Here is a 23,871-nt window from a genome sequence, read left to right as displayed (position 1 = left end):
TAAGTTCCCTAATAAATCCTCCCTAATTGATCTCATTTTAACTAATGTTCCCCATAAATATTAATCTGTGGGAGTATTTGCAAATGATCTGAGTGATCACTGTGTTGTAGCCACAATTAGGGACACTAAGGTCCAAAAGGTTAAACCTCGCATTATCATTAAGAGAGACACAAAACATTTTGTGGAGCAGGGTTTTGTGCATGATCTGTTTGATTTTGATAGGGGTAAAATCGATCGGTGTGCTGATGTGGAAACCGCATAGTCTTATTTTTATCTTGGTTTTATGGAGATCATTGATAGACATGCACCCCTGCGTAAATTTAGAGTAAAGGGACGAGACAATCCTTGGTTTTCTGCTAATCTGTCCAGTCTCCTTCATGAGAGAAACAAGGCCTGGGCAAAGGCTAGGAAATCAGGCTCAGAGGTAGAATGGCTGCGTTTTAGGCAGCTAAGGAATAGCTTCACATCGCAAATCAAAAGTGCTAAATCAAAGTACTATCTGTCAGTAACCACAAAGAATCTGAATAATCCTGGAAAATGTAGGAAAGCCATTAAATCGTTATCCACCGGCGATATCCGTAATGAGCTACCTCCGTGCATTACCACAGCATCTGGCACTATATCGGACAGGGCTACTATGCTAAATTGCTTTAATGAGCATTTTGTGTCCTGTGGTTCTCTATTTGATTCTGTCACTAACTCTGCTTCTGTGAACACTACAGTATGTGACTCTGAAAAACGTGTGATGGAAAACCCTTTTAGTTTTACCCCTTTTACTGTTGATGTTGTTCGTGAAGCTTTAACCAAGTTAGATCCTAAGAAACCGGCCGGCCCGGACAACGTAGAACCTTTCTTTTTAAAGATAGCTGCAGATTGTATTGCTCCACCTCTCACTACTCTTTTTAACCTCTCCCTCAGCACTAACACAATTCCAAAATTGTGGAAGTCAGCGTATGTCCTGCCTTTGCTAAAAGGAGGGGAGGCCATCTTATTAAATAACTATAGGCCAATCTCTAAGTTGTCAGTTCTGGCTAAGGTTCTTGAACGCTTAGTGAGTGAACAGGTAAAGGTGTTTTTATGTACAAATGACATCCTGTCTAAACATCAGTCAGGCTTCAGAAAGCAACATAGCACCATCACTGCCACAATGAAAGTGGTGAATGATGTGGCGAGTATTTTAGATAATAAGCAGAGTTGTGCAGCTCTATTTATTGACCTGTCCAAAGCGTTTGATACCGTCGATCATCACATTTTAAAGCAGAGGCTAGCCAGTATAGGCATGTCCAGCCATGCAGTGGGGTGGTTTGTAAACTACCTCTCTGAAAGGTCCCAATGTGTTCATTTTGATGGGCTGTCTTCTGAGTGGTTGAACATTGCAAATGGTGTTCCCCAAGGTTCTGTTTTAGGTCCACTTTTATTCTCCATCTATATCAACAGTTTAGGTGAAAATGTGGATGAAGCTACTTTACATTTTTATGCGGATGATACCGTGATGTACTGTGCAGGTCCCTCCATTAAGGAGGCTGGTGTTAAATTACAGGCTGTTTTTAACATTATTCAGACTCAGCTCTCTGAACTAAAGCTTCTTTTAAATGTTGAGAAAACCAAGGTAATGCTCTTTTCTAAAGCTAAAAAGATACCAGAGCCTGTTTTAGATATTGTAACTACGCAAGGAATAAAACTTGAAGTGGTTACCTGTTACAAATACCTTGGTATCTGGCTTGATGATTGTCTCACTTTTAAACTTCATGTCAATAACCTGCTTAAAAAGCTGAGGGTTAGGCTAGGTTTCTTCTACAGGAACAAGTCCTGTTTCTCGCTTGAGGCCAGGAAAAGGCTAGTCACTGTGACCTTTTTACCTGTGCTGGACTATGGTGATCTGATATGAATGCACCTGCCAATTGCCTGGTCAAGTTAGATGCTGCGTATCACAGTGCACTGAGATTTGTGACAAACTGTAAAGCATTAACCCATCACTGTACCCTGTATGCAAGGGCTGGTTTACTTTCACTAACTGTACGGAGGCTCAGTCACTGGTACATTTGTATATACAAAGCCATGTTAGGGAAACTTCCATCTTATATCTGCTCCCTGATCTCACGGAGAATTGAAAGTGGCTACTGCCTGAGATCGAATGCTGTGGTTTGATTAAATGTGCCAACTGCTAGGACTGTCTTAGGGAAGACAGCTTTTAGATGCGCAGCTCCTGTCTTGGAATAGTCTGCAAATTAAATGGAAACTGAACAATCTGGTGCCACTAAATGTTTTTAAAGCTCGGTTGGATGCTACTCAATCGGAAGCTATTGGTACCTGTTTATGTGGATAATTATGTAAATGATGCTGTATGATGTCCTTTTGTTGTTATATTTATGTTTTTATGTTTCATGTGGAACTACTTGAGCAGGTCTCCCTTGAAAAAGAGATCAATGATCTCAATGGGATTTATCTGTATAAATAAAGGTTTGAAATGAAATGAAATGATGTCTATCAAACATTGTGACAAATGGATTAGATTGCACAGAGCCATGAAACATTTGAGCTGTGATGATGCCTCATGGACTGTTTGACTTTTCCTTGAATACCAGCTATAACAGACTAGGGTTGTCAACGTTAAAGCGTTAACCTACGGGATTCATCTGGAAACCTAGACTTTATACAAAAAATGTATACAAAATAAATCACATTACCAAGTTTGACCAAAAAGGCAATGAAAGCAAAGAAATCTGCACAGGCTGAATGTATTGTACTGACTGGAGACCACTGGATATCAGTAAGCGGCCAAAACTAGGAAAAGCCACATGACACTGGACAATCAGTCAATTACTAATCAGATTTGGTTCCATAAATAAACAAATAACTTGAGTCACAGCTTTTATATAATACTATGACTTATAACACAGCCATTTGTATTTGTGCGGTTGAGAGGTTTGGATAAGTTGAAAACACTGTGGCTTAGTGGTCAGTATAACAAAGAGTTTGGAAAAAGTGTTTTCATAATGTTATCAATACATGTATCAGTGCCAAATTGGCATATGAGCAACACGACCATCAGCAAAATCCTTTAAGGCATTCAGGAATAAATTAATTTAAGGAAGTTTGAAAGATTCACTAACCTTGTAGATTTCTGGTTCCTTAATATCCAACCTGGTGACATCCCACAGCTTCCCACGCTGTATGGAATGTCTAAAAGCACTGCCAGAAGGTTTAGGTCCTGTCAGCCACACAACGCCAATAGCTAAAAGAAACCCAAGCGCAATCCCAAGCAGCACTCCTCCTACGTAACTCGGCAGAGGTAATACAAAACACCCATACACCAGTACAGTAAGGATGACCAGTGTATAGTGTGGAACACTGGGTACAGGCTCAAACCTGTCAGATTCATCTTCGCTGCACAGTTCTGTACTTCCACTTAGTGGCTCTTTAGTTTGACTCCCAGTTCTGGCATCATCAGTTATATCACCTGCTGTGTTATTACAAGTCTCAAAGTCCTCACTGTTCAGGATGCAATAGTCCTCATCGTCTTGTTTAGCGAGAGCAGACATCGAGCATTTGTCCAATGACATTGAAAGTAAAGATTTGTTGGGGCTCTTAGTGTCAACAGAGGAAAGAACAGATGTTTCAGTTGTACCAGAAGCCTCGCTGTTAAGGGCTTCAGCTTCTAGGTCAACTCCTTCTTCCTCCTTGATGCAGTAGTTGTTGTTGTTCTCCAGTTGAACATTGATAGAGGAAATGGAGAGTTCTGAGGCACTGGCAGACAAAACTTTCGGCCGATAAATGCTGCTGCCAGTCTTTTCGTCCATCATCTCTCTCAGCAGTTGGAGTGGTTCGGAGATGGCCTCAGAAAGACGCCGCTTAGTGTCTTCGATTCTTGCCTCAACTTCTGAGACCTTGAAGAAGCTGCGGGCATCCGTCGTGATTAATGGAGAAGAAGGTGCAGTTTTAGAATCCCCAGCTGACGTTGTGGTAGCAGAAGGCATCCGAGACTGTGTGAATTGCTTGAAGAGTTGCAGGTTAAGGCGGGACTCTGGAAGACGGAAGGGTGTGGAGGACGACGACGACGAAGAAGAAGATTCCTGGGACGTGTCTGAAGACAACGATTTGACAAGATTTCTCATCAGTTGCCTATGCCTCACTGTGGGAGCAGAAACCGAAGGGATCCCGTCACCAGAATCATTGTCGGACGAGAGAGACTTCACCATGCTGAAGAAGGGCTTGTCACTGGAGGGAAAGCTCAAAGATTTAGTTGGAGAGGGATTGTAAGTTGTGCCTTTTTGCTCAGCAGTATGCGATGGCGAAGTTTCTGCTGGAGAACGATTAGTGTGATGTTTAGAAACTGAAGATAGTCCGGATGAGTCAGGCATGACAGCAGCCTTGGCCGCAGACTCTGATGGAATGCAATCGAACATCTCTTCACTTGCTTCTACGGCTGTCACAATGTTTGAGTCATCCTGAGCTCCTGAGGGAGTGGAGACAGTTGTCCAGTACAGCTCTTCTTCCTCCTCCTCTTCCTCCTTCCCAAGAGCTGAGAAGTGGATGGTAATGTTGTCCTTTGATGGCGATCGCAGGACATGGAGCTTGGGGGACAAGGCAGGTGGTGGTTTTTCTGTGGAGTGGGCGCTCTCTGCATGGCTAGGGTCCCGGCTAGTCATTGCAGTACTGCCACTGAGTCGGAAAAGAAAAAAAGGCTGGGTTATTACTGACTTCAGAGTTTAGTCGATTTAAATAGTTCACAATAACATACAAGCCATTTACTATTTCAGAAATGTGATAGACAATTACAACTGAAGACAATAAGTTAAAACCTGATACTATAACAATATTGACTCTTCTACAATTCAAAGCATTTAAAAAAGGCCCTTTTAGTCTTTTGGGGGTTTTCTCTCTGTTATATTGGTTTGTGTGCATGTAAATGGTCTGCAAAGGCAACAATCCCTGTGTTCCCTCCAGATGACACTCCCTCCAGATGACACTTCCCCCCCCTGCCTGAAACACCTCCATTTGATTCCTTTGTTTACTTCCATAAAATTATGACATAACTACGTAACAGAGATGTGTCAGACATTTACATCTCTAAGCAGTTGATCAATCACAACAGAGCTGACCAGCTAACCAATCAAAGCAGACTGGGCTCTGGTTTCAGACAGAGGGTGAAAAGAGGTGCTACAGAAAAATAAAGAGCTTTTTGAACACTAAAGCATGGAGACATGTCACGGTAGAAGCACAAAATACTAATATGAACCTGAAAATGAGCAGAATATGTCCTCTTTTAATCTATGATAAATTGTAATATATGTGAAAAAAAACTAAAAATGCTGTTGTGATACGTTTTAAAATGTAACAAATTACTTTAATAATAAAAAAAAAAGGGGGAGTTGAAAGGTATTTAGATACACTAAAGGTAGAATGAAACAAGTAATCAATAGGCGCGTTCACACCTTTTCCCACAAAGGTTCCTGAGAATTACGATTTAGTTGCGTTCGCACCAAAAAGTCCCAGGAACTAAATTAGTTCTAGAGAACCTTTTTTACCCCCTTTTCAGTTCCTGCTAGAGAGCAGGGACTTTCGTGGGAGAAAAAGGTTCCTGTGTCTGATTGGCTGGGCGGAATGCAAACCACGCCCCGTCAAACTCCCAAAAACGTTTGTGAAGCCGCCATTTTATTATCCTCGCATTGCATTATTAGCATTAGCATTAGCCCAGCGCAGAAACGCAGAGAGACTAACTTATGACAACACAAAATAAAACATGGGAGCGGTGGAGATGAAGAGGTGTCGGCGTTCTGGCCGTTTACTCGGAAGGCTTCAGTAGAAGCTGCTGGGACTCCCAGCAGCTTCTACTGAAGCCAGTCCCCAACTCCGGGGACTTCCGGCCGGGGATTTTGGGCGGCAGTATACGCCGTGAAGTGGTTAGCGGCCTGCCAGTAAACCCAAAGCAGAAGAAGAAGAAGTGACGTCAGCGGCTTCATTTGCCTAATCCACCCCCACGAACTAATTTCCGGTGTGAACGCGATCTGTTCTGTTCATGAGAACTAAAGAGTTCTCAGGAACCTTTGTGGGAAAAGTACTTGGTGTGAACGCGCCTATAGATGTTTTTTTCTAGGCTTAATGGTGGATAAATTGTAGCAGGCCTTTTACCAGGTCAACTAGCCAGCAGCTACTATTACAGTTGCAGTTTCCCGTTTCAGACCGTAAAATGCTGTTGAAAGTAGACCTTTGAAACCAGATTATTTTAGCAGCAAACTAACATCAGCTTTCCAGGCAAACATAAACATATTTTAATTGTTGGTTAAGGAAGTTGTCTTTTTCTTATCGCTGTCAGGTGATCAGCCATTCCTTGGATTCTTTGTTATGTGAAAGTTAGATTTGTAAAACTGGTAAACCACTGCAACTGCTGATCATTGTAATTATTGAACTGGCTATGAACAACATTTACCTCAATAAATGACTTTCTTTCTCAATCCATCAAAGCTCAAGAATAGTAGTAGAATTACTGAGTCACCGACCACTGACTATGTATTTAGGAAACCCAGCAATAATGTATTATGTATATTACTATTTCCAGAAAAAAGTGTATTTATGTGTGCCTGTGCTGGTGCTGCCAAATGTAGTGTGACTTTTAGTTGCGTCAGTCTGCAGTTCTTGAGCAATCAGTTATATCAAATACCACTAACACCTTCCCCCATCCTACTTACCATCAGCTGACACTTTCACAAATACCTTTTACAGACTGCTGAAATATACAGCAAAATCAACATGAACAATGAGGAGCAATCAAAAATGTAGACTCATTATGCATATTACAATGTGAATTATAAACCACATACATTTTGTTTTACTTTTAATCCATTTTAAAGCTAACAAACGTCTGACAGACATCAGTCAAAGTCCAGATAATAAATCGAGGTTGGGATAAAAGTAGCATGGCAAATTGATGCTAATGATTTGGTGTCACAAGATTCCGTGAGTTCATTGACTGACAAACTGAGGTCAATTTGCCAGGTTTTACTAGGCGAGTAGGCCTATGTGTAACAGAAAATGACATCAACACTACTTTTTTTTTTCAAACCACTCATGCTTTATGATTAAAATGGTAAATTGGTGGAAACGTCATCAAATGAAAGTAAAAAAAACGAAACCAAAGTGGATACTGTAAATCAAACGGAAACGATTGGGTTGAATACACCCAGGTAAGTGGACAATTCGAAGGACACACTACTTCATTCTTAGCCTGTGCTTTTCCTTATTTAAAACACTTCCCCATTCCCATTTAAAACGTGATATGTGGCATTTTGCAAAAGCCAAACACCATACAGTACAAAACTTTTGTTTGGTGTATTTCATTTTTGGAACCCTGTAAATTGTACTATTGGGAAGATTAGGCCGGGACATACCTGGCAACACAACATGATTACATTGCACCTTTCTCTAGCATCTAGGACACACGTTGGTGGTGAAAATAGAATGATGTTAATGTCATGTTGACATCTAGCATAGGCCTTCTCACCTCACAACAGAGGTGGCATGAGCTCATGCTGGCTCACTCTTATACAGACTGAACTTGGTCACTCATTGTCACATTGGTCACGAGTGAGCCTGTTACACAGCCAGGCAGTCTGCCAGCCACCTCTGTCCCTAGCTAGCCAGCCTTCAGTCAGCAGCAATACAATGAGGCCATTCCAATGGACCGCCGCTTGGACATGGATTTCATTTCAACATAAAGCACCCTAAGGTCCTAGCAGTATTTGCTAACAGCACATTAGGATTAGTGGGGAAACATGCATGTGTTTGTGTGGTCTGTAAGCTGATTCTATCTCCCTATTACAACTATGTCAAAGGAACAAACAAACTGAGCAAAGGACTTGGCACGTACAGTAAATCTTCAGGCATTTGGCCTGATTGACGAGATCCAAGAGTGTGTGTGCACTGACAATGAAGTCCTAGTTTATCTTGTGTTCCCAGTGCCTTTCCCTATGAAGCCTAGGAACAGCCTTAGAGGAGAGTGAAGAACGAAGTCTTGCCATTGATGCTGATGAAGCCAATTACAGAAGGGAGCCAGCCTCATTACCCCGCCTGTTTTGTACTCATTAGAGACATGTTCACAGCTCACTTCTTCTGTACCGAGCAGCACACACTGTTAATGAGACGTGACTCACAGAGCTATTACACATACTCAATGTATCCATGCAAATGAACTGACGTGTGTTTAGCTGTAATGCATTGTTCAAACAAACCAGTGATCAAAATGCTGGTGAGGTGAGAAGACAGCATTTGCAATTACAAAAATTCTAACTTAATATATTGTTTAATTTAACACAGTTATGTCTTTCAATGTGGAGTAAGCTACAATAAGTCAATATAATGACTAAAGGGATAAGCTCAATGCCTAAATGAATAGTGAATGCGTTTCTGAATCAAAATGTGTGGTATTTTGAAGCAGTGACTCACCCAAAAAAAGCTTGATACAGTGTAAAAATCAAGATGGATGTTGTGTAAAGATTAATAAAATAAATGTTATGGTAGGAAAAAACGGTATGTATTAGAAAGCCTTATAAAAACGTATATAGCTTAACATAGAGTTGAATAATTCCAAAAAGGTGCCCAGTGGAGTTTTCTTGTAAAACAAACTAAATGCATCTTAACATTTAGTGTTCCCCAAGATTCATCTTATGTATCCTTGAGGGCTAACAGACATGTTACTGTAAATGCATTTCATTCCTCATGAAAACTTTTGCAAAGCCATTTTTTGGGTTTGACGTTAATGAAATATCGACTTGCCCAAAGACACACTTTCCTTGCTTTTATACACATGGTTTTACTCATTAGCAGTTATCACATAACACATATAAAGACTTAAGATAGTTATCACGTTTAATTTTGATGTCAGTTTATCTGGGGTTTTGGCCACATTCAACGCCACCCAACTAAACTCCTGTTTACAGGATACTTGATTCATTTGTTGCCAAGTGCATGATCGTTACAGTGCATGTGCTTCTGTTAACAGAAGGAAGGGATATGGCTCACTCTTAACATACTTCCATCAGATTCCATATGCCCTGGACAAGTGGATTAGTGTTTATACAAGGATGCCAATAAGAAAATGACTGAGAAACTTGAAAAAACTGAGATATAATAGCGTACACCAAAGATTGTTGGTTGTAACAAATATGATCAACACCAGGATGTGAAATTGTCCCTCTTGGCTTCCTTAATCTCATTCTGCAACTAATACGTTGCTAAGAGAGTAGACTTGCTTAATTTGATGATCCCTTGTTCTCCCAGTATCGATTCAAAGAACATGACCCCTGACTAGGGCTGCACGATATTGAAATAAACTGACATCACGATTTTTTCCCCCCCTGCGGTATATATTGCGTTTTTTTAACCTGTTAAGCCCCAAAGTCCCGGCGGGTACTTTACTTTTTTTTCCACGACACTGTGTCTCAGGGGATCTTATATTTAAGAATTACATTTAATGTGTTATACCAGATTAACGGAAATAATCTTAGCTAATTGACGATACAAACCATTTTTACCAAAACACAAGTCTCATAAGAAGCATCTAAATTACCCCCGAGCGAAAAATGCTAACGCACTTTGGCACAGAACTCAAGATAAAAGTACCCTTATTACTTATCGTAGCTGCACATACAAGATATCCGATTAAAGCTGAAGTTTCACAGATTATTTAGGTGTATAGTATCATCACTGAGTGATCCGAACTCGGACAGGGGAAGCAAACAAACATCACAACACGTACCTTTACGTAGCTTCTAGGGGAGATGTCTCACCGTAGCTGTCAATCTGATCAAAAGACGTGTTCAATGGCATTAAAACAAGAAAAAACGCGGCTGAATCGGTTAATCTATAGGTTTTTAACGTCTCTGTATAAAACAATTATTTCATTTATAATCCATAATTCCATTTTTATGTAAAAATCGCAGAGCAAAACTTAGCTGCTAATGGTAGCCACCAGAGTGGCTGCTGCTTCCGGTTTTGGCATGCGGCAGTCCACCAAATAAGGAGTGAGAGTGACGCGTAGCCAAAACCGGAAGCTGCATACACTCTGGTGGCTACCATTAGCAGCTAACTGTTGTGCTCCGATTTCTACATAACAATGGAATTATGGATTATAAACAATTGCTTCAAAGCCACAGATACATTATCAACCTATGGATCAACCGATTCAGCCGCGTTTTTTCTCGTTTTAATGCCATTGAACACGTCTTTTGATCAGATTGACAGCTACGGTGAGACGATCTCCCGTAAAAGCTCCGTAAAAGGTACGTGTTGTGATGTCTGTGTTTGCTTCCCCTGTTGCGAGATCGGATCGCTTGTATAGCATCATTAAATAAATGAGTCTCAGCTTTAATCGGATATATTGTATGTGCAGTTTCGATAAGTAATAAGGGTATCTTTATTTTGAATTATGTGCTAAAGTGCGTCAGCATTTACAAAAAAAAAAAGAATAAAACCGCACGTCCCTGGGTGTGAATATCGTGCATGCGCATATCGCGGTTATCGCCATGACACGGTATATCGTTCAGCCCTACCCCTGACCCTTTAGTTCTAATCAACAAAGCACATATCTGATTGTGCATAGGAAGACTATTACTTATTCATTATTACATTACATGTCACTTGTTAGACGCTTTTATCCAAAGCGATTTACATACTCAATACTGTGAGAAATCCCCAAAGGAGCCATTCGGGGTGAAGTGTCTCAGGGACACAACGACATGCTGACTGTAGTGGGGTTTGAACCTGATCCCAACACCAACGCACTATTCCACTGCGCCACACGCTAGGGCTGCTCGATTATGGCAAAAATCATAATCTAGATTATTTGGGTCAATAATTGATATCACGATTATTAAAAACGATTATCCATTTACTTTGAAAACATCCATTTATTGAAAAAGAAAAATGTGAACAGTATGTTTTTAACAGTTGATTACCCTGAACTTTAAGTATTCAACTGAAAAACCAATTAAAAAAAATGTTTTTTAAATAAATAAAAAAAAAAAAAATAAATTAAAAAAAAAAATCGTTTTATTTCGATTATGTTGTTTTCATAATCGTTGCGAGACAAAATCGTAATTGTGATTAAAATACGATGAATTGAGCAGCCCTACCACACGCCTCCCTATTAGTCATGGTTGCCAAATTAAAGTGGTAACAGAAACACAAAGTAAAGCTGTTATGTTGCTCTTACTCCCAATATATGGCCCGAAATATATATGTAACTGCATAGTAGTGTCAAATAGGCAAAGTTTCCACCAAGAACACATCTTTAACGAATCCCGAATCTCAAATGTTGTCTAGCTTTTTGCAGAAAGGGTCAGATATTGTTTATTTGACAGTATTTCCGTGAAACTGAGAAGCTGGATTTGATACCCAACATGTTTTCAATCAAAGAGAAGTTTGAAGAAAATGATAGTGATCTGATATTTGTGACGTATTGCAAATGATTAATTAAAAAGGTAGATTTATCATGGTTCACCGATAAGGGACAAATCCTTTGTGGTGAACATCTTTTGACAGTACCAGACTAGACAGCGATCAATGTAGCCACAAGACAAGATGCCTCATTAGTGAGCAGTGCAACTGTCTTCTTTCTTAACAAGATGACCTCCTGTTCTTATATCTCTGTTTCCTTGAGTTCAATACAAGTTCACATACCATCCTCTAAGGATTTCACAATGTAAAAACAGAAAATGTAGGAAGTCCTCAACTTAACCTTTAACAGCTAAATGTAGTGAGATGAGGAAAAGTGGGACGCTCGAAAAAAAGAGAAAGGAATATTCAACATGGATAAATCCTTTTACCATCATTGCCAACTGTTATAACATTAAGTATATAAAGGGATGGTGCTTTCTTAGAATTATTTTTGATTGAAGTGTCACGGGTTGTGTTACTCAGTGTCTAACAATTCAACCACCTACTGCATCACCTCATCAGAAGATCCAAATCACACTGAGGATGTGACTGAGGAAGGAAAAAAAAACCTCCCTCATATAATTGCATGGGTGGTTGCATGACCATTTGTCATTCACACAGTCAATACAACACTCGCAAAGCCAGTAGTGTTGTGTTATCACAGAATGTAACAAGCAGTAGTAGATGTAGTCTCTCTGATGTCACATTGTTGTTGTTGACTACGGTTTTGAAGCCTTAAGTTCGGCGTTTTGGCTGTTGGTTCTTTGCTTTGGCCGGGGCCATCTTGGTATTGCGCAACAACAAGTGACATAATTGGGTTGGAATAAATACAACCAAACACTGAAAATGTGTAGCCTACACAAATATTACCATTAACTTTCATTAACTCAAAACATACTGTACAATTGTCTATTTTACTCTAAATGTGACTATAATTTACCACATAAACATCATATTATTTTTTTGTATGATGTTTTTATTTTCCTAAAATCCTTAATTCTATATACCCTCTGAATGACAAGACTCCCAAGAAGAAGTCATCAACTCTTTGCAGCTCATCAAGACGTAGACCTGCTATGACTACGGGAACATACATGCCATCTGGGGAACACTTCCAACCGTCACAGTCTACAACAACAGACAATGATTGTGTCAGTTTCCTGAAGCTAAAACATGAGTCTGCATAGAGGCTGGGCAGTATTATTTTTACGACCTCAAATAAATATCTTGTTAATGCATGTGGGCCTAACATATCAGTAGAAGTGGCTGACTGACTGTGTGTCTGGTGTTTGCAGCTCAGTAACCACACTGCAGGGGGATTTTTACAAGTCATCCTGCCTGTTGCTTTCTGCCAATACAACACCACATGGCAGTCTTCTCAGAGCCTCTCAAATGTCATACACAACTGTTTCAGATGGCATCAGTGGCATAGGGAGGGACAGAGGATAAAAAAGACCTTATAACCTAGAGGACATTATTCAACTTCTGAAATCCTCCTCCTGCTGCCTTGATATTATTCCAACAGGATTTTTCAAAGATGTTTTTCGTTGCATGGCCTCAGATCTACTTCATATAGTAAACAAATCTCTTCACTCAGGTATTTTTCCACAGGCCCTGAAAACTGCAGTCATTAAACCGCTCTTAAAAAAGAATAATTTAGATGCTTCAGTAATGAACAATTACAGGCACATATCAAACCTGCCATTTCTAGGTAAAATCATTGAAAAAGTTGTTTTTCAACAGTTGAGTAATTTCTTGAATTTAAATAGTTGTTTCGATGTGTTCCAGTCAGGCTTTCGTCCAAACCACAGCACTGAGACTGCTCTTGTAAAGGTCTTCAATGACATCCACTTAAACACAGACAGTGGCAGAACTTCAGTGTTAGTATTATTAGATCTCAGTGCTGCGTTTGACACTGTTGACCACAACATATTACTCGCCCGACTAGAAAACTGGGTGGGACTTTCGAAAACAGTTCTAAATTGGTTTGAATCCTACTTAAAGGACAGAAACAACTTTGTTTCTATAGGTAAATACACATCTGAGTTGACAAATATGACATGTGGGGTACCTCAAGGCTCCATCTTGGGGCCGCTTCTCTTTAACATCTACATGCTACCACTGGCTCAGATAATGAAAAACAACAAAATGAGTTACCATAGCTATGCGGACAATACAAAAATGTACGTAACAATTTCACCAGGAGACTATGCTCCAATTCAAACACTGAGTAAGTGCATTGAACAAATCAATGACTGGATGTGTCAGAACTTTCTCCAATTAAACAAAGATAAAACTGAGGTTATGGTTTTTGGAGCCAAGACAGAACGTATATAAAAGTTAGCGCTGAGCTTCAGCCTGCAATGTTCAAAACAACAGATAAAGCCAGAAATCTAGGTGTAGTCATGGACTCTGACCTGAGTTTCAACAGTCACATTAAAACAGTTACTAAATCAGCCTACTATCACCTAAAGAATATATCTAGGATTAAAAGACTAATGTCACAGCAGGATTTGGAAAAACTTGTCCATGCTTTTATCTTCAGTAGACTGGACTACTGTAATGGTGTCTTCACAGGTCTCACTAAAAAATCGATTAGAAAGCTGCAGCTGATTCAGAACGCTGCTGCTCGAGTCCTCACTAACACTAAGAAAGTGGATCACATCACTCCTGTTCTGAAGTCTTTACACTGGCTTCCTGTGTGTCAAAGAATAGATTTCAAAATACTGCTGCTGGTTTATAAAGCTTTGAATGGTTTAGGCCCAAAATACATTTGGGACCTACTGCTAAATTATGAACCATCCAGATCTCTCAGGTCTTCACGGACTGGTCAGCTTTCTGTCCCCAGAGTCAGAACTAAACATGGAGAAGCAGCGTTCAGTTATTATGCTCCAAATATCTGGAACAAACTCCCTGAAACCTGCAGGTCCGCTGCAACTCTGACTACTTTTAAATCCAGACTAGGGCTGAACAATATACCGTGTCATGGCGATAACCGCGATATGCGCATGCGTGATATTCACACCGCAGGGACGTGCGGTTTTATACATTTAAAACAAAAAATGCTAACGCACTTTAGCACAGAATTCAAAATAAAGATACCCTTATTACTTATCGAAACTGCACATACAATATATCCGATTAAAGCTGAGACTCCACAGATTATTTAAGTATAGTATCTAAGCGATCCGATCTCGCAACAGGGGAAGCAAACACAGACATCACAACACGTACCTTTTACGGAGCTTTTACGGGAGATCGTCTCACCGTAGCTGTCAATCTGATCAAAAGACGTGTTCAATGGCATTAAAACGAGAAAAAACCGAGGCTGAATCAGTTGATAATGTATCTGTGGCTTTGAAGCAATTGTTTATAATCCATAATTCAATTTGTATGTAAAAATCGGAGCACAACAGTTAGCTGCTAATGGTAGCCACCAGAGTGTATGCAGCTTCCGGTTTTGGCTACGCGTCACTCTCACTCCTTATTTGGTAATGTGTGTGTGTTAGACTGCGCTGGACTGCCGAATCGCCAAGACCGGAAGCAGCAGCCACTCTGGTGGCTACCATTAGCAGCTAACTTTTGCTCTGCGATTTTTACATAAAAATGGAATTATGGATTATATATGAAATCATTTTTTTATACAGAGAAGTTAAAAACCTATGGATCAACCGATTCAGCCGTGTTTTTTCTCGTTTTAATGCCATTGAACACGTCTTTTGATCAGATTGACAGCTACGGTGATACATCTCCCCTAGAAGCTACGTAAAGGTACGTGTTGTGATGTCTGTGTTTGCTTCCCCTGTCTGAGTTCGGATCACTCAGTGATGATACTATATACCTAAATAATCTGTGGAACCTCAGCTTTAATCGGATATATTGTATGTGCAGCTACGATGAGTAATAAGGGTACTTTTATCTTGAGTTCTGTGCCAAAGTGAGTTAGCATTTTTGGTCAGGGGTCATTTAGATGCTTCTTATGAGACTTGTGTTTTGTTTTGGTAAAAATGGTTTGTATCGTCAGTTAGCTGAGATTATTTCCGTTAATCTGGTATAACACATTAATAGGTTCTTAAATATTAACATCCCCTGAGACAGTGTCGTGAAAAAAAAAAGTAAAGTACCCGCCGGGACTTTGGGGCTTAACAGGTTAAAATAAACCGCAATATATACCGCAGGGGGAAAAAAAAAAATCGCGATTTTTCAATATCGTACAGCCCTAATCCAGACTAAAGACTTTTCTTTTTGCCGCTGCTTTTAATTGAACTATTCACATCTTAAACTGCACTGTAACTTTTATCCATGTATTTTTTCTTTTATTATCTTTTCTTTTTAATGACTGTTTTTAAATGCCATTTTCTTAATGTCTTTCGTTTTTTGTAAAGCACTTTGAATTGCCTTGTGTTGAAAGGTGCTATATAAATAAACTTGCCTTGCCTTATTAAAGACTCACAAACATGCTCACACATGCCATCCCAGATCCCTAAACCATATCCAGGTTGCTTAGGAAGGGATTAGAAGAAGTCCCACTTCAAAGCCTGCTGTTGATTTGCAGTAGTAATGGTTTTCCCTGTGCTTACACTGTCAGTTTAGCTAATGACTTGTAAAGTGTCTCACAGCCCAGTGCTCACATGAATGCAGCTGCCAGCATTGTATTTAGAGGAGCAAACAGCTTACTGCCCCGTAGACGTGACAGTTTACAGATATCTACTGGCCCCATTATTTGGATATTTTATTGAAAAGTAATTGTAAAAGGAGGGAGAAAGCAAAGAAGACTACATTTTTTTTTTTTTGTTGAAACTTTGAGGCGTCTTATGTGCTTTTACTGGCTGATCGATAGACATGGTTGCAATGGTATGAGATGTCCATGATACAGTCTTATCAAATATATTTGTTTTGCCTTATTTACTACTATATTTATTAGGTATAATTACCTGTAAAGTATTATTAATAATAATACATTTTATTTGTAAAGCACCTTTGAGAAGAGAATAATAAAATAACATGCATTATAAACCTGATTAAAAAAATAGCCTCTATCAATAACATGTTATAAAACAAAAGGATTTTAATATTGTCTAAAGAAATAAGTTTAAATAGAAATGTCCTCATTGTTCTAAAATGTATAACATTTTATTAAAATGTTAGCAGTCTTAATAAGATATCAATGCTGAAACTGCATCATTTGAGATAAAGGTTTGTCCAGGCATGTTTTAGTGACTAAGAGGAAATGGTAAACTGCTAAATGAATTTCACATTGTCACATTCAGATTCCAGACAGATAAACAAAAGCAGCCCAACAGAACCGAAACTGTTCTCAAGAATGCTGACAAACTGGTGAGACAGGCGCAGATTGAATGATAGGCAGGGAGAACATAACATCTCTCAGCCTTCCTCTGCCAAATACTTTATCAATGAAACAAGATAAACATGTGTATTGACAAAATAGGATTATGTTATTGCTTTTAGAAAGTCATTGTCCTGCTTTCATAACACTAGGATCAGGGAGTAATGGATTACATGTAATGGGATTACGTAACCAGGATACACAAAACAAGGCAACTGGTTTTACTGAAAGTGGGATTACTTGCAAGATTAGAATGTTACAATACATTTTTAAATAAATAATAATATATTAAGAAGCACATGCGAACAACACAGATTGCAACAATCTCAAGTGAAACCAGATTATCATTGAGATCTCTAGTTTAAAGAATGCTTTCACTTTCTTGCTTCATTTGTTCTTGTTTAAAGGTGGGGTAGGTACATTTCAGAAACCGGCTCGAGATACACTTTTTGTTATATTCCATGGAATGCTCTTAACATCCCGATAGCAATGAATATCTTAAGTGCTTTGACAAAAAATCCATTAAAAAAAATGTCATCTGTGGAACCCGTAATACTGTAAAAAGTACAACCAATCCGCCCTGTCTGTCAGCCTTCCATCTCATGCACGCACAAATGTATCTCGTGCCCTCATTGGGCGTGCCGTCATTGGGCGTGCATTGCAGCAGTACTTCAATGACTCGCCAGCAACAGGCGGCCACTTTCACCAGTCTGCTGACGTCATGTGCGCGTTCATGTGTGTTGGAGGAGGTGCTCTGTAAGGAAGTCTGAAGGAAGGGGCGGATTCTTTTCGGCTGTGTACTTTCAAATGTTAGCGCACTCGAGCCGGTTTTTGAAACTTACCTACCCCACCCCCAATTCAGTAGGTGAACATATGTTTATAAAATATAGTGTGCAAGTTTAATGCTGCGTTCAGACCGGACGCGATGCGATGTTTGGGTGCGGCGCGATTACATGTAAAGTCAATGCAGAGACGCGGACAGACGCGAATTCGCTCCGACGGCGATCATGAAGCGGTGGACGCGGCGCGAATCACACGATTGAACTGTGTCAAATGCGAGAGTTCAATTTTTTCAACTCGAGCGTCAAATTCACGTGACGCGTTCTCGCGGAAGCCAATCAGCGGTGAGAATCTCAGCCTGCCGTTACTGACGTTCAACCAGAAAACATCAGCCATTAGCAGTTAGCACACAGAGATCACAGCTCCTCATATCTGTTCAGAAACTGTACAGAAGTTAAACAAATACAAACCGCAGACTGTCTGTGTCATGGTGAATACAGTCGCTGGTTTATTTATGTCTGTAGGCCGTTGTTATGAGTGTGGAGTGAGCATATACAACGTTAGCTTAGCCTGGTCGACCCAATCTCCATTCAGAAAACAAGCATTTTAAAAGGTTTTTCACCTGCCGTCTTGTCTGCAGACTTGTCAAGCATTAATTCATGGTTTTTACTAACCGATATCAGTATGTTGTTACGTCGGCATCATTTAGAAACGTGTATTACAATTTAATCACGGTAAAATATGTTTCTTTTGTTGTAGTTAGCTCTCGAGCCAGCGCGTCTTGTTTGAATGATGCGAGTAAACACAGCTGGCAGCCGCGGTGAAACTCGAGCGATTAGAGCGAAGCGAATATTCGCATCGCGTCCGGTGTGAACGGACAATTAGACTAGAGTGATGCGATAGGAGCGATTAGAGCGAAGCGAATATTCGCATCGCGTCCGGTGTGAACGTAGCATTAGTGTGTGTGTTACGGCTGCTGTTTCTGCCTGCTCGGTAACCTGTTTGGGATTGTCTGCAGCTGTGTGTGTGTTGCCCCAACGTCATTGGCTGTCATCTCCTGGTCCACTTCAGAGGACACTGATTGGAGCACGCCGGGCCCGACGTTCTCCAATCCCTGTGCAAGCCCAGCGCACACCTGCTGGAGAGGACTACAAAGCTGGGGACAATCATCACTCAGGAGGCTCTGCTGCGATCAGACACCTCATACCTTTTGCTCTTGTGTCATGGACACTACAGACTGTGTTTGGTGTGACATATGTGTTTAGTGACGAGTGTCAACATATGTCCTTAATGTCGAGTGACGATATATGTGTTCAGTGTCGAGTGACAACTTATGTGCTTAGTGACGAGTGTTGAGAGATGTGCTTAGTGTTGAGTGTGGATATATGTGTTTAGCGTAGTGCTTAGTTTCCCTCCTTCAGCTGTGTTTTTTTACAGCTTCCTTTATTTAGTTGTACCACTTTTAAAGTGAGGTTTTGTTTCGTTCCCTATATTAGTATTTATTTCTTCTGTATGCCATTAGACTCCTTTTTTGGAGTCCTCCTTTTGTTAGGTTATTTGTCAACCTGTGCCCTTTTGGCCTTTTTGTTTGTTCAGGCTGTACGCCTTCCATTTTGTTACACCGTGTTCTGTAATAAAACTACTTATAATTATTACCAATTACATACTGGTGTGTGTTGCATTCCTCTTCCCCTAGTGAGTTTGTAACATACATGGGGGCTCGTCCGGGATATTAACTACTTTCCTGGGGTTATAAGTGGTTTTGTACAGCTAAAAACAATTTGGTAAGGTTGTGTGCAGTTTTAGCTGAGTATGGCAACTTTTGATTTGGAGTCATTTTTGGTCTGTCCTTCTCATGAGCAGTTAGTTCAGTGTCGTAGAGACGACTTATATGAGATTGCGCAACATTTTGGTCTCACAGTGGCAAAACAGTTAGGAAAAAAGAATGAAAGGCTCTGGTGGTGGATGAGTTGGTGGAAAGGGGTTTTCTGGTGCTACCTGTACAAACTGAGTTCGCTGCGTTCAATGTCCTGTCTGAAGCTGGGAGACAACAGAAGTCTGAGGCGGAGTCTTCAGTTGCTCAGGTAGAGGGTGGTGACGGTGAGGACGGCGGGCAGTTTAAAGCACCGTTCGCGTCGCCGCGCTATGACCCACCGTCTCCTGGCAGCTCAGATTCCCGGGAGGGGAGTAAACTCAAGGTCCGTCTCGCACGTCTTCAGTTAGAGGCAAAAGACAAGGAGCAAGACAGGCAGTATCAGTTTCAGTTGACAATAAGAAAGCTGGAAATCGACAAGGAAGTCCGGATACGTCAGCTGGAGCTAGACTCCGAGCTGCGCGCGTCCGGTGCTTTTGACCATGCCGGAGGAAGCCTATCATTTCCTTCTCATTCACCTGCCTTTGATGTGAGTAAAAACATTTCGCTAGTGCCAACCTTCACTGAGACTGAGGTGGATGCCTATTTTAGCGCATTGCTACAGCGTTGCGGTGGCCGGCTGAAGTTTGGGCTCTGATGGTAACGTGCAAATTATTTGGAAAAACTCAGGGAGCAGTTGCGGCTCTCACGTTGGAGGACAGTCTAGATTATGCCTTGGTGAAGGTTGCCATTCTCAGAGTATACAAACTCGTTCCCGAAGCTTCCAGACAAAAGTTTAGACACCTTAGGAATTACATACTGGTGTGTGTTGCATTCCTCTTCCCCTAGTGAGTTTGTGACAGTGTGTATTAAAGGTTCCATGCTTTTCCGGTTATTACCCGTCCCCTTGTGTGTTATGTAGCTTTTTATGCATGTAAACGGTCTGCAAAGTCTCAAACCTTCAAAGTACACCCTGTAGCGAGTAAAACTCTAAAGGCCCGGACACACCGGGCCTATTTTCGGCGTCGATAGATGTTGGGCCTTCGATGAGCGTCCTGTCGCCCTACTCAGATTGGTGTGTCCTGCACAGTCGTGTTTTTTCGGCCGTGTTGAATCGGTAGCAGAGTTCCCGTTAGAATATTTTTTCGCCGGTCAACATGTCCGTTAAAGTTGAAATCTTCCGGACAAAATGTGAAAAGTGCCGGTCAAAGGTCTTCTTTGTTATTTATTGAGCTTTAAAACAAATTGATATGATTCGATATTAAACAAATTAATTATAGTAGATTAGATTATTCAAAAGTGTACAGTAATGTACAATAACACAGGAATAACAGAGCGCTCTCTCGTTCTCAGCCCACCAGAAAAGCCTATCATGCAGCTCGCGACAGTAAAACTAAACATATCTATAACTTGTTTAGGTAGTTTGAGAGGTAATTAAAATAGCTACGTGTGATATTCTAACCTGAAGTGTGTGTTTTGTTCCGCTCACCGCTGCATGTGATTATGCAGAGCTGCGTGTCGACTCGTCAGCAGCAGCTGATCTCTCTCTCCCGTCAGATTAGACTTCACTCGCGTTTATGTCCATATCGATCAGATCCAGCTAATGATATGACTACCTGCATATTAAAAGACACCTAAACAATAAGCGTCGCTATGCAACCGGGTGAGGCCACAAAGTATAGCGCAGCATTATGCATTTGTTTACATGCCCACCGGAACCCCGAGGCATTACCAACAGATCAACGCACAATCAACCCATACAGGACATCTCTTTCTCCACATTAAGTGTTAGACATTAGAATAGCCTATTCTTGTCTGTCACATACTCTTTTGTCTGTCATATCAGTGGCGCAAGTTGCGCAACTGATGTGGTATTGCGCTAAGGGGAAATTATTTTGACCGGACACTTTGACCGGAGAGATTTAGATTTGCCGGTCTTCAGCATATTTTACCGGTCATAGTCCGGTAATTACCGGCTAACGGGAACTCTGATCGGTAGGCTGTCGGCCAAAGGCCGTCGGCAAAAGAAATCCCAGATTGGCTGTTCAGCTTAGCGAATCAGTGCATGAGAAGCGAAACGGAAGTGAGGGACCCAAACAAACTATTAAGAAGGCAAATCTGAGATTTCATTTAAGTCCAGCTCTCGACACAGGTTCGGGAAAGCCCCATGAGCTTCTCGCTTGAGAGTGAAAATGGAACGCACACGCTATTTGTTGTTTGTTTATATCACACAGTCTCAGTGTTTCCCCTACCAGTGTCTTGGAGGGGCGCTGCACCCCGCCAACGGAGCCCCCCTGAAAAAATTATAACTTTTTTTTAATATATATATATATATATATATATATTAATGCTGTCAAAATTATCGCGTTAACGGCGGTAATTAATTTTTTGAATTAATTGCATTCAAATATTCAACGCATTTAACGCATGTGCAGAATGGCTCGCCCCATACATCCCACCAGTGGCAGCGCCAGGGTATGGCTGGGGTAGGCTACACCCATACCAAGAAATGGCTTAGCCCCACCATGAAAAATTAGGTTAAAGTATGCAAAATAAAGTCTGCCAACTCGCGGAGTAAATTGCACAGACAGCAGTTAGTAAGATTGATTTCAGTAGCCACTTGTCTGGAAATACCGAAGACTAGAAACGGTATTGTAAACTTTTGTCACGTAGTGATCGTCTTCTCAATAGAACATCTTTGATAATGTCTTCTGGCCAATCAGAATCAAGATAACGGCGTGGTGTTGTTGCAGGAAGTCCCGACGGAGAATACTTTTGCTGTAGTACAGGGGTGCACATAACTGGTACGCAGGTTATGTGCGTAATCTGAAATGCGTACCGTCACTTGTGTCACAAAGCGCATTTGCGAACCGACGTACTTGTGAAGCTTTTCCAGAAGGCGGTTAGATCACCGGACGACAGAGTCGGTCTCCGTGTGCACAGACAGGGCTGCTGTTAACGTCGGTCTGTACAACGGAATTGTGCCAAAACTACGCCAACCGGCTGCGGAGGGAGACTCCCCCCCTTCACTGGAGAACTGCGCTAAAACAGCTGATCACAACGTTCACACTCTGTGGTCACAAAGTATTCCACTAGCCCCCCCACCCGTCCGTCCGTCGACTTTCCCGAAGTACTCCCCCGTTGATAGAAATCAACACGTAATGAATTAAGACCCCACGGTTTGATGATTGATAGGTGTGTGGGCTGTCTTTCATTTTGACACGCAGATAAATGTTATAATAAACATAGATACTGTATGTTAAATGGATATATCCGCCTTCTTTCATTTATCTTTCCATTCCCACAACAATATACATAAAGAAATGGCATATTTTGGACATAGTTCGAATGGTGATTAATCTGATTAACATTTTTAATCGTTTGACAGCCCTAATATATATATATATATATAAATGCAACACTTTTGTTTTTGCTCCCATTTTTCATGAGATGAACTCAAAGATCTAAAACATTTTCTATATACACAAAATAACCATTTCTCTCAAATATTGTTCAGAAATCTGAAAAGATCTGTGATAGTGAGCACTTCTCCTTTGCCGAGATAATCCATCCCACCTCACAGGTGTGGCATATCAAGATGCTGATTAGACAGCATGATTATTGCACAGGTGTGCCTTAGGCTGGCCACAATAAAAGGCCACTCTGAAATGTTCAGTTTTATCACACAGCACAATGCCACAAGTTTTGAGGGAGCGTGCAATTGGCATGCTGACAGCAGGAATGTCCACCAGAGCTGTTGCCCGTGAATTGAATTTTCATTTCTCTACCATAAGCCGTCTCCAAAGGCGTTTCAGAGAATTTGGCAGTACATCCAACCGGCCTCACAACCGCAGACCACGTGTAACCACACCAGCCCAGGACCTCCACATCCAGCATGTTCACCTCCAAGATCGTCTGAGACCAGCCACTCTGACAGCTGCTGCAACAATCGGTTTGCATGACCAAAGAATTTCTGCACAAACTGTCAGAAACCATCTCAGGGAAGCTCATCTGCATGCTCGTCGTCCTCATCGGGGTCTCGACCTGACTCCGGTTCGTCGTCGTAACCAACTTGAGTGGGCAAATGCTCACATTCGATGGCGTCTGGCACGTTGGAGAGGTGTTCTCTTCACGGATGAATCCCGGTTTTCACTGTTCAGGGCAGATGGCAGACAGCGTGTGTGGCGTCGTGTGGGTGAGCGGTTTTCTGATGTCAATGTTGTGAATCGAGTGGTGGGGTTATGGTATGGGCAGGCGTATGTTATGGATGACGAACACAGGTGCATTTTATTGATGGCATTGTGAATGCACAGAGATACCGTGACGAGATCCTGAGGCCCATTGTTGTGCCATTCATTCACGACCATCACCTCATGTTGCAGCATGATAATGCACGGCCCCATGTTGCAAGGATCTGTACACAATTCCTGGAGGCTGAAAACATCCCAGTTCTTGCATG

At 41.1% G+C, this 23,871-nt stretch overlaps 1 protein-coding gene across 3 annotated transcripts in view; it reads right to left on the bottom strand.

The window, feature by feature from the left end:
* The window catches only part of LOC117562523 (testis-expressed protein 2-like), a 55,430-nt gene that overhangs the window by 20,891 nt on the left and 10,668 nt on the right, over positions 1–23,871 (bottom strand). For all 3 annotated transcript variants that reach the window (XM_034240363.1, XM_034240365.1, XM_034240364.1), the window contains exon 3: positions 3,114–4,662. In XM_034240363.1, coding sequence (XP_034096254.1) covers positions 3,114–4,649 — 1,536 coding nt within the window. In that variant the 5' untranslated portion in view covers positions 4,650–4,662. The remainder of the gene's footprint in view (positions 1–3,113; positions 4,663–23,871) is intronic.

This window comes from Gymnodraco acuticeps, unplaced genomic scaffold, assembly GCF_902827175.1.
Source record: "Gymnodraco acuticeps unplaced genomic scaffold, fGymAcu1.1, whole genome shotgun sequence".
Taxonomy (NCBI): Eukaryota; Metazoa; Chordata; class Actinopteri; order Perciformes; family Bathydraconidae; genus Gymnodraco; species Gymnodraco acuticeps.
This window is presented reverse-complemented; position numbering and strand designations above follow the sequence as displayed.